Here is an 11,334-nt window from a genome sequence, read left to right as displayed (position 1 = left end):
CTTCCTGTGGATTTAAGTTTGTTATCTATTTACCTCTTCTTGGACAACAGACAAGTTACCCCAGAAAAGCTCAGATTTGTTATGCTCTGCTAAGCTGAAGTAAATCTGTATACTATGAAGCTTTTGCTACTACACAGGCATTAAAAAAACTGAAAAAACTTGCAGGGATTCCGATATGATTCTGAACACAGGAGCATATCCCCACAAACAATAGACATCTCCCCAGGACTGTCTTGAAAGAGGCTGTTCCCTTTCATGACATTAGTAAGTTTCAAACCTTTTGGAAAAAATAAAACCATCGTGGGGATCCCCCTCCAAACCTTTTGTAGCATACGTTTGCTAATTTATTTATATATTTTAACTAGAATAGAGTGATACTTGATGCTTATGTTTTCCTGGCCCAGAACAAGAAAAGCAGAAAGGAGGACAGACAAATTTCAGCCCTTAAACCAGACTATCCAGACTAACCGAAGTAAGTATTGCAAGCATAACTTTTTTTATTTCAAGAAAACAGCATTGCTTTCAGTGGAACATATACACACACACACACAAATATTCTGATTAGCTATTACATAGTAAATGATTTGCAAAATAATGAAACATTTTTTCCAGAATTCTGCAGAGAATGGAGGAGTGCAGTTTTCAGTATGATTTTCTGTAACCTTTCATTACAATTTTCTGTAATCTTTCATTACTCCTGTCTGCAAAGTTAAAGTGACTGCTGAGTCATTAACAGGAAACAAAGAACCATATTGATCCACAAGATGCTTTCTTGCCTCTGATTTAACTGTAATTTCAAGGTTTAACACAGACTCACCTGAGAGAGAGGGCAAGTTAAAGTATGTCTCTCACTAATTCTCTTACTGGGCTAGTGTAAGCAGCTTTTTACATAATGGTTTGTGTAGTCAATTAGCAGAATATTAGCTATAATATATAACACTCTTACTAAGACTATATTAATTAGAGCTTAAACACAGCTAATATGAGACCTATATTGAATTTATATTATTATGTAAGCACAAGGCTTTCCATAGGCAGGTGATTTCCTTCACAGAATTTGTAAGGAATGGAAAATCTGAGCATCTGAGATAGAAATATGCAAATTTTAACAGCTATTTGGAAACTAAAAATTTAGTGTCAGACCATGTTACAAATAATAAAGATTATGAGCCACAAAGGATGCAAAAAAAGGAGTACCTTTTAAATTTCTTGGAACAGGGTAGAATTGATAGCTAAGAAAATCTCTGCAAGAATTTAATGGGTTTATGTTGTTGCTACTCATTTTGCCTTGAGTTCTGAGCTTGTCCTGTGTAACTTCTATTTAGCATGAATTAAGCCTAGCATGTCTCTACTCCCACAGCTCCCACAATTTTTTAATTGATCCACAGGAATCAATCCATCTAAACATTCTCTGGTACTAGTTAGGAATCCTGTCTAAATTTACCTTTATTTTTGGTTGCATAGGTTTGTGGCCTTATAACTTTGTTCAGCAGTTTCTAATATAGCCAAAGCATCTGTTATATCAGCTACCTAAAGAACCTCTTAGGCAAAACCATTAACTTTAAAAATAACAGATAATCATAAAAGTAAGCCATTTTGAATATATAAGCATAGCAAACTTCGGTACAATATTAAAAAACTGTGTTTTTTTTTCACATAATAGCAAGGAAATTAGAATGTCACCATCTAGACTTCTGCCACCAACCAGCATCACTGCTGTTAGTCGAAAAAAACCCACTAATAAGCTGATAGGGCCACAATGTTCTGTTATGTTATTTAGTTACACTGCTAAGAACTATTACCCATCTGTATGCCAGAAGAAAGTGCTTCTTGTCATGACTGAAATGAAGTGGAATAATGAGGGCTAATATGCTGCTAAATGCTCATGCCAAGAGTCATGTAAGTGGCTGAGGGTTCTCTCGGCAGGTTGCCTCTCTGACTTCAGATGCAGAGTGAACAACCTTTTGAATTAATACTCCAATCTCCCATCTTTATTGAAAAGCTATTTTCACATTTGCAGTACTGTAATTTTTTTGGTTGGTTGTTTTTTTTTTTCGCTTGTTTTGTTTGTGGTTGCTTTGTTTTGTTTTCATAATTGTAGCCTTTCAAACGTTGTGGGATATTTAAGTGTCAGCCGTGCTCTTCTGTAGATGCAAATGTCAGTCAGTAGTATTTTAAAATCTGTCTTCCCAATTTATACATCATTATTTTTGGAACATATACTAAAATTTCACCAACAGAGGTCAGTAAACTACTGAAAGAGAACCATAAGTGTATGGCGAGAACACACCCTCATCAATCTTTCTAACATCCTTCTGATAGTTTTGTACAAAGGACTCTTGTTTGGTTACTTCAGTAAATACAAGCCTAGTTCTCTAAAAAAAAAGCAAGTGTATGTTTATGTACCCAGGAGAATGAGTTTTATAATGTTGACCAATATTGTACTGTTAAAGATTTTTCAGCATTAGGATATAGCTGAGACACCTGTTACCCAGCCAGTAACATACATACATGCACAAGTTGAGATTTAAATGGTAGTATTTTGAATGATCTGCAGAATTCTACTTCAGCTTTTCCTTGTTGAAAACCAGCCTGCTGTGGAAAGAGTATGAAGAGGAGGATCCTAGAGATGTAGCATGAAATGATACTAAAATAACATATAGAAGTTCAGGAAAAACCAAGCACTGTCACCAGCTTGCTCATTTTGACAGTAACACTCAGCTAATGGAGCTATATTAACACATCTTTTTCCAACTTTCAACAGTAACGAAAAGCTATTTTTACAAACCATTACTTTCAGTATATGGTGTTTCAGCCACGTGGCTTCTATTAGTGTACAGGGGAGTTTCACAACTAAAGCTGCCTGTGCATTACTGAAAGTGTCCCTTTTATGTTGAACTAATCCCAGAGGGGAGTCAGCACTCGCACCCGTGTCCTTTTGACCTTTATCCTTTTAATGCATTTTGCCTCAGTAGCAAAAGGTGAAAACCTAGTTTTTATGTTGCAAAACAGATTGCTTCAACAGCATTTCTCTAGGAAGCTAAGGAAAGTAACACAGGCTCCTGTGGAAGCACTGAAAGGCCCTAGTTCAGCAATCAACAATAGCTTTACAAATGTGTTTTTAGAGTTGCTTTTCTGCTAGCCCTTTGAAGCTCACTGGTACAGCCTCCCTACCACCCCTCTCAACAGATGTGAGAATGCAAAGCTACTGGAGTGGAAGATGTTAATTATCATCAGCTACTGGAATTTCTCCAGGGACTACTTGTGGTTAGAAACAGTGCTTCCCTGAAGAACTGCACTAGGGATAGGGATCCTCTCCTGTAGCTTATATGAGTCCCTCCTCTTAAGTAAAAGAGAGAATCAACTAAAACTCTCAAATTCATTTTTAAGTGTTATTCTTCAGAACATGATTTTATTACTTTCCTAAGCAATCCTAACTGTAAAATCCTTTATTTTTTGTGGATAGAGTTCCAACAATAGGCATTTTCATGTATACAAGAGTTTCCCAGAGAGAGTAGGTTTAGCACAAGTGCAGACTGGAGAAACAAGCCTAAAATGAAAGAGGATCAAAACTAGAAAAAATAGAAAACAAACAAATGGACAGATATAACTGTGTGTGTGCTTTTTTTCCCTGACAAGTCATTTGGATTATTTCCTTTTTATGGCCAAGAAAAAGCTATGCACCCTTCCCTCCCTGTCACCTGAAAACAGTGCACATAAAAATGGGTCTTCCCCTTTCTGCTTTACCTCCTGCTATTCAGTGGCATTTTGAGTCTAAACTGGTTAGCATCAGGAGCTTGAGGTGATGTCAGCAAGTGAGATAAACCCCACAGGGAACCAAAATAATAGTAGATGAGCTGGCAGAAAGATCCCCAGAAAAAGAAATAACAAATCAAATAAGATTCTAAGCACAGCCCTTCACTGGGGCTACTACAAAGAACTTTTAATGACTGAACAATTTCTTAAAAGTACCACGTGGTAACTAAACCTAGTAATCACTACCACCCCCACAAAAAAGACCAAGCCAGGTCAGTCTTTAGCTGCAGAGAAATTAGGATGAACTCGATAATCTGCAGGACTGGACTCCCAGCACACCTAGACAAATGCTGAGAACATTTCCTTTGCCCTTTGTTATGGATGAGAAAGGCACATGTACCCGTCCTTTACAAGCTGATACACCAGGCTTTAAGCTGAAGGAAAACTGGCACACACACCCCCCAGCCCTCCAGGAATGCTGTCCCTTTCCTGTAGGTGCACAGGAAAACCCAGTCCACCTCCAGGAAGAAAGGCTAAGCAAAGGAAGGAAGCTAAGTGTAAACACATCAACTGTGAAAACAGTAACCATCAGTGACTTCAAAAATCCTTGCTTCACTTAAGGACAATGAAAGCTGTGGTATTTGTTTGCAGAGCTAAACCCTCCCCAATTGCTGGTCAGTTTTCCTCTGTGTACACCCTTAGTGCTGTTGTATTTTACACTGTCTTCAGTTCAGCACCAATTACCATGATGGAGAAAGAAGCAGATACACTCAAGAGATTGCTTGATTCTTCTGAAATGATCACTGGCACAGTCCTCTTAGCTCCACTGTTTCTATGCCTTTACCAGCTGAAAAAGGTAACAGAATTCCCAAGTGTTGCCCAGCTGGCATCAGGAGTAACAGTGAAAATAAAAGTGAGCACACAAACACAAAATTGTTATATACAAAAAAAGTTTAATTGAAATACCTGTATAAAAAATATGATCTCCATACATTTCACACTGTTAAACAGAAAAAAATCCAAATCCAAGCTGCATAAATGCAACCAGATCACAGAAACACAGCTATTAAAATAAATTAAGGTTTGTGACTCTGCCACTCTACCTTCCAGAGCCAATGCACGGAGACTGTACAATGTCAATAATTTAAAACCCTTCCAAACAGCATTACTTTACATTTCTGGTACAATAATACCAGACAAAAGGCATACTGACTAACTTCAAAAAGTCATTCTATTTCCCTTAAATTAGACTCTGTACAACAATTTTCCATCTTCCAACAAAAATCGGTAAGGTCAGAAATTTTTTTTTTTTTTTTTTTTTTTTAAAACAAAAGTTGACAGGAATGCAGAAAAAAAGTGCCACGGGTAAACCACTAGAATTCCCATGGGGAGAAGGAGGGGAAAGCACAGTGTTGAATAACTCTAACCAAATAAATTAACCAAATAAATAGCCACAGCTGAAACCTGTGGGAGGTCTTCTAAACTCCAAACAATAAATAACTGTATAGTACATGGGAAAAAACAAGTTTACATAAACACATTATACAGGTATGGAAAAAAAAAAAAAAAGTAAAGTCCTTGAATATTGCATTGATTGTGCATTCAACATGCCCATACATACTTTTAAGACTCGCAGGGTGACAAAAAGGCTGGGGGGAGTAGAGAAAGGGGCTTCTCATGCCCAGTGGTAGAGATGATAAAAGGAAACATGAAAAAATGTTTCTGATAAAAAAGCTGATATACCTGTTCATATTTCTGTGCAGGCTATAGGAAATATTTTGAGCAGCAGAGGTGGGTTGGATTTGGAACGGGCTGGGGGCAGGAGTGAAATGTCTGTGTTCAAGTATTCCATCACCAGTGGATGGGACTACTTCATTCAATCACCGAACATGTTCTCCAGTGCATCATAGGAGCTGCTTCCTCCAGCACAGTGTCTAAAGGGAGCAAATTCCTATAATGAACTGGATCTTCTTTGGACATACACAGCTCAAAAAAGAAAGTCCCACTGAAGCAGCTTTCAAAAAGGCACTCAAAAGCAAATAAAATCTAGTCCAGGCTCTATGAGAGCAAAAAAGTTTACCATGTATTCAAGAGGTCACTGCTTTCTTAATAAGGTCAGTCTTGGACTAAGTACTGGCCTACAACTCCCAAACATCAGCGTTTCCAAAGGAAATCTCTCATTCCAAAGCAGAAACCAGCAAAGGGGGAAAATAAAATCAATTCCCTCAGACAACTACAGAATAATGAATGCATTTTTCTAGCCCCTCCTACGCATTGGCAGCAGCACTGTGGTCTTTCTGCTTGTAGCTCCCCTCCCAGTGCGAGGTCCTTAGTAATTCACAGACTCTCGTTGCTTGAACTTGTGCTAGATACATCAGTATCAAGGGTCCGTAGCCTTATGTCACAGTCCTCAGACTTCACTACTTCAGATTTGTGCATCCACTGATGGTCAAAAATCTGCTCAAGTGTTGGTCTGTCTGAAGGCCTCAGTGAAAGGCACCATTTGATCAGTTGTTGACATTCTGTAACAAACAAAAAAAGCCATTTTAGACTAAAAAAGTAAAACAGCTTTGAGTAAGAAAAATCCTACCTGGATAAGGTCAATTGCCTATCTATAAAAAAACAAACCAACAAAACAAAAAAGAAAAAAACAAAATCACCCCCAACCCCCCTCCCCCCCCAAAACCCCACTTGACCCCTAAAGAACTCACCAGGTGAAATTCTTCTCCTGAAGTATAACCGTCCCCTCAAGATTTCTTCATCTTGCTCAAAAGGGATGTCTCCACAAACCATATCGTACAGCAGAACTCCCAGAGACCATACTGTTGCTGATCTCCCATGGTATCTGTGGTATCTGATCCACTCTGGAGGGCTGTATACTCTTGTTCCTAAAAGCATAAAAAAAAAAAATAAAAAAATTAAATAACTCAAGGTTTCAAGTGTTTCCCTATTGTTCAGCTCCTTCTATTACAGCTCAATTAAATTCATAAACCTGCCATTTGGGAGTAAGGAAAAAAAACCAAACCAAAACAAAAAACCCAGGACTTGCAAAACCCTTTACATTTCTTATGGGCCAAAGCTATTAGTGGTGTAATTTCAGGTCATCCACGGGGCTGCACCATCAACAGACTTGGCTCACCCGGTGGTGCTATTTTATTCCAAGGAATAACACAGCCCCATCAGCTGACTGTTTACCGAGGCAGGCTCCCTTTCACTGACCACGTGGCGTCTGCAGCATCGCACCAAAAATAGACACAAAAGGACAAAGGGGGCTGGCGGGGAGGGGACGGGAGGGCGGCAAGAAGGTGAAACTCAGGTCTGACCGCATTACACGGGGCTATAATCTGCTTTATCCAATTCCACAAGGCAGTAAACAAAATAGGGCCGCTTACGATTTCAACATTTTTAAGGCTCACCCCTCGCCCCCCCATTCTGCCTCCTCCCCGGACTCCTCTGCGGCAGCTTGTGCCAACCCGCCCCCCTTCCTCCCCCGAGTGCCCGCGGGCTCCTTGGATACCAAACAAAACCGGGAATGTGTGATGCTGCGGGTCACGTGCGGCGGGGCTTCGGGTTTCACAACAAACAGATGTGAGTGCGGCAGCTGGGGGGGAGGGGGAGAAGAGGCCCCCGTTACATCAGTTACACGCAAAGGGCTGGGGGACACAGTCCCTCCTGCCACACGCAGGATTATTCTCGGCTTTCTCCTCTCTAAAGCGCCGAGCCCGGCCCCGAAGCCAGCTATCGACTCATGTCGCGGGAGGGGTATATATCCCCATCGCCTTAAAATCTGCAATGCGGGATTTCCAGGTCATGAGCGGGAAGGGAGGAGGGGCTGGCGCTTCAAGTTAAAAAAAGCACCACACATAAAAACTGCATATCCACACATGGAAACATCCGACTCTGCCGAAGCCTCCATGTAAACAGATCGCCCTCTAGGAAAAAAAAACCAAAACGCTTTTTCCAAGACAGGGAAACATAAACTGCTGCGTCACTGCCTGGAATCGCTTCTTTGCTACGCAACTGAACACCCTCAAGCTGCCTCGGGTCCAAAGGTTTCCATTACCGATAGACCCGATATGAACCCCCGCATCACAAGCACCGCTCGCTACCGCCGAGCGCCAGAACCGGAATCAGCGGCAGCTACGGGGCGGGTATCACCCCGGGTAGGACACGAGGGGTCTGGACAAAGTCGGCGCAGCCGGGACGCCCCGCGCACGGGGAGGGCACGTACCATCGAAATCGGTATAGACCGTGTCCTTGAGGATGGCCCCTGAGCCGAAGTCGATCAACTTCAGCTCGCCTGTCCTGAGGTCAACCAGCAGGTTCTCGTCCTTGATGTCCCGATGCACCACGCCGCAGCCGTAGCAGTGGCGCACAGCTTCCAGCACCTGCCGGAAGAACCCACGAGCCGTCTCCTCGTCCAGGGCGCCCTTCTCCGTGATGAAGTCGAAGAGGTCCTTCACTAGTTCGGGCCGCTCCATGATGATCAAGTAGCCGTCGGGCCGCTCGTACCAGTCCAGCAGCTTAATGACCCCTCGGAAGCCGGAGCCGACCTTCTTCAGGAGGACGATCTCCAGGGGCACCATGACGCCGCTCTGGGGAGATGGGGGCGCGGGTCAGGGGGAACGTGTGTAGGGGGGTTGGCGGCCCGGGGCGCCCCCGCGCTGAGGGAAGGGCGGGAAGGCGGGAGGGGAGGGCGGGGAGGAGGGCGCGGCCGGCGGGCCCCCTCCGCCGCTGCCGCAGTCCGAGGGGCGGGCGCGGCGCTGCGGCGGCGAACCCCCGCCAAATTCCCCCCGACGCAGAGGCCGCGCCAGCGGGGCGGGCCCCGCCGCCCACACAATAGCCCCGCCGCGCCGGAGTTCCGCGGCCGCGCAACCACCCCCAAAACCCCCCGGTACTTACAATTGTGCCCCACTCGGTCACCCTCTCCTTCACCACATGCTTCACAGCGACCTGCACAGCAGGGAGGAAAGGAGGCGCAGTGAGTGGCGGGGCGGGCACAGCCTGCGCCCCGCCGCGGAGGGATGGGCCGGGCCGCGCCCGCAGCCTCCCGCTCGCCACCCTCGCCCGAGCGGCCACCCCGAGCCTCACCGGCAAGCCGTCGGCGATCCTGTTTCCTGCGTAAACGGTGCCGAAGCCTCCGCTGCCCAGCACGGAGCCCACCTGGTAGACTTTATCGAACGGCTCCTTCTCCACTTTCACTGGGGAAACGAGACGAAAACGCACCGCATTAGTGTCCGCAACCGCGCTACGGTTCGCCGAAAATTAAGAAATAAAAAAGAAATAAACCCAAAATAAAATAAACCCAAAATGCTCTGCCCGGTGGTCGCGTAAGGTGTGTGGTGCCCTAATTCCGCCCCCAAAAAATTTTTGTTCAAAAAACCGACTTCTTCTGGGGTTTTTTAGTTAAAAAGTCATGAAAAAAGCTCACCCCGAAGTTCCGGGGGCTAAGGACACCGTTCCCGGGCGTACCCCGGGACCGGTCCGCGCGCCGCCCGGCGCTCGCAGGGGACACACCAGCCCCGGCGCCGGCCCCGCCGTACCTGGCTGGAGGATCTTCACCGGCAAGTGGTCCATGCTGGTGGGGCTGCAGATGTGCGCCAACGAGCCGAACTTGGAGAGTAACATCTTCGGAGGGCGGGGGGACGGCGGGTCCCCCGCGGTGGCACCGCCGGCGTCCTCCCGGCTGAGCGCTCGGCGGCGCGGCGCAGTTCTCCGCTCTCCGGAGCCGGCTGAGTGCGGCAGGACGCCGAGACCTTCTACGCGGCTCCTTCCTCGGCCGGGAGTGGGCACCGACGGAGTTCTCGGAGGTACCCGCTGGCACAGATCCACGCGGCAGCAAATCCTCCGGCGAAAGGCAGTCGGGGCGGGAGCCACTCCCGCTCTCCCTTCTCTAACCGGCGAAAGCCGCTCCGGGCGCTGGGTGCGCAGGCAGAGCCGGAGCCGTCCGCGGGAGCAGGCGGTCCTGGGGGCTTCGAAGAGGTGCGCGAAACTCGCTGCTGTCGGGGCCGCGGCGGCGGGGAGCGGGTTGGGCGCCGCAGCGGAGCCGTAGCGGGCGCAGGAACCGATCCGATCCCAGCCGCGCCGCCGCCGTGCCTGCCCGCGCGCTTCTGAGCCGGCGGCGCCGACGAGCCGCCTCTTAACTCCCAATATTTTGGTGCGGGCAGAGCGCGGCGAGGACGCCGAGGATATCCCTCCGCGGGGGAGGAAGGGGGGGGGGAAACACCTCTCCCCGCCGCCCCAGCAGCCCCCTCCCCTCCGCGACAGAGCGCAGGCGGTGCGGCGGCCGAGCCTGCAGCCTCCCGGCCCGCCCTGCGGTGTGGACGGGCGGGAGGAGGGCGGGGGGGGCTGGGAACTACTTATTTGTAGTAACCGGCGCGCAGAGTTACAGCCTGTCTGAGGCACACATCACACATTACCGGCCAAAAAAAAAAAAAAAGAAAAAAAAAGGTGGGAGGGGGGGGGGGGAAGGGGGGAGATTCTCCGTTTGCGTTAGCAGCGCGGCGCGGCCAATGGGGGGGCGCACTTTCAAAGGGCTGCCGCCCCAGCCAATCAGGAGGGGCCTCATTTTTATGCGGCCGCGCGGGACCAGGCGGCAGGGCGGGAATGCCGCCGCGCGCCGGGCCCGGGCCCGGCCCCGCCCAGAGGTTGAGAGGAGCTCGCCCCGCCTCGCCTCCCCCCCGCCCCTCTCGCCCCGCCCCGCCCCTCTCCGCTTCGCGCCGGCCGGGGCGCTGGGCCTGGCGCCGGGAAGCGGCTTCGGCGGATCTTGCCTGCGGCAGGGGCAGCTCCCGGCAAGGCCCGTGACAGCCCAATTATTCAGAACGCTGGTGCTCGTCCGAGAAACGCGTGGCGCGCTTCCCCCCCAGCCCTCCGCAGCGGGCTCTTCTTCTCCCCACCGCTGCCCCCTCTCCCCTCAGCGCAGCCCGGCGGCGTACCAGCGCGGGGGGACGGCGGCCGCTTCCCCTCCGCGCCTGCTTCTGTCAGTCAGCTCCCCTGTGCAGAAGCCCCGCGGGGCCGATGTGGCGCGACGGCGGGCGCCGGTGTCCTGGCGGCGCGCCTCGAAGGAGCTGAGGGCTTCCCTCCCCTCCCCCGCCCCACTCAGGCGCCGCGCCGGGAAACTGCACGAAGTGGCCCCGGTTCGCCGGGCTCAGCAGCCCCGCCCCGCCCCGCAGGGGGCGCTGCACCAACAGGAATGGCGGCGCGGGGCGCGGGCGGCTGCCGGGGCTGCTCCCGGCTCTCCGGCGGGATTCAAGGCAGATGAAGTGTCCTCTGCGGAGGAGGCTTTTGCCGCGGCGCCGCACCAGGCAGCCCTTGCCGTGATGTTTTCCCCCTGCGAACCCCGGGAGGCTCTCGGGGCATCGCTGCCTTTGTGCCGCCGGCACCGGCCTCGTCAGAGGGGTGGCCGGGACAGCTGGGAGATTCCAGGCGGAGGGGAAAGCCCGGGGGCCTTGAGGGAATCTTGCTGAATGTCTGTCCGGCAAAAGCTGTGAGCCTCTGGTGTAGAAATTAATTATTCCTGCTGTTCTGGATGGGTAACAATAACTGTTCCAGCAGCTACTTAGGCTGCTGCCCGGATGG

The 11,334-nt window shown here is 49.0% G+C and overlaps 1 protein-coding gene across 1 annotated transcript; it reads right to left on the bottom strand.

Moving 5' to 3' along the window:
* Positions 1-4,689: 4,689 nt before the first annotated feature.
* PIM3 (Pim-3 proto-oncogene, serine/threonine kinase) lies at positions 4,690-10,299 on the bottom strand. Its single transcript, XM_071733814.1, has 6 exons — positions 9,300-10,299; positions 8,848-8,957; positions 8,659-8,709; positions 7,988-8,351; positions 6,468-6,644; positions 4,690-6,278 (listed from the first exon to the last, which is right to left on the bottom strand). The coding sequence occupies exons 1-6, from the start codon at positions 9,382-9,384 to the stop codon at positions 6,094-6,096; spliced, it is 972 nt and encodes a 323-aa protein (XP_071589915.1). The 5' UTR covers positions 9,385-10,299; the 3' UTR covers positions 4,690-6,093.
* Positions 10,300-11,334: the final 1,035 nt, after the last annotated feature.

This window comes from Heliangelus exortis, chromosome 1, assembly GCF_036169615.1.
Source record: "Heliangelus exortis chromosome 1, bHelExo1.hap1, whole genome shotgun sequence".
Classification (NCBI taxonomy): Eukaryota; Metazoa; Chordata; class Aves; order Apodiformes; family Trochilidae; genus Heliangelus; species Heliangelus exortis.
Note: the sequence above shows the minus strand (reverse complement) of the source record. Positions and strands in the feature narration are given on the sequence as shown.

Coding starts and splice junctions, on each gene's coding strand:
- PIM3 (XM_071733814.1), bottom strand. CDS start 9,384: ATGTTACTCTCCAAGTTCGGCTCGTTGGCGCACATCTGCAGCCCCACC. Junction 8,958..9,299: donor GGTGAAGATCCTCCAGCCAG/GTACGGCGGGGC, acceptor TCGTTTCCCCAG/TGAAAGTGGAGAAGGAGCCG. Junction 6,279..6,467: donor CAGGAGAAGAATTTCACCTG/GTGAGTTCTTTA, acceptor TGTTTGTTACAG/AATGTCAACAACTGATCAAA.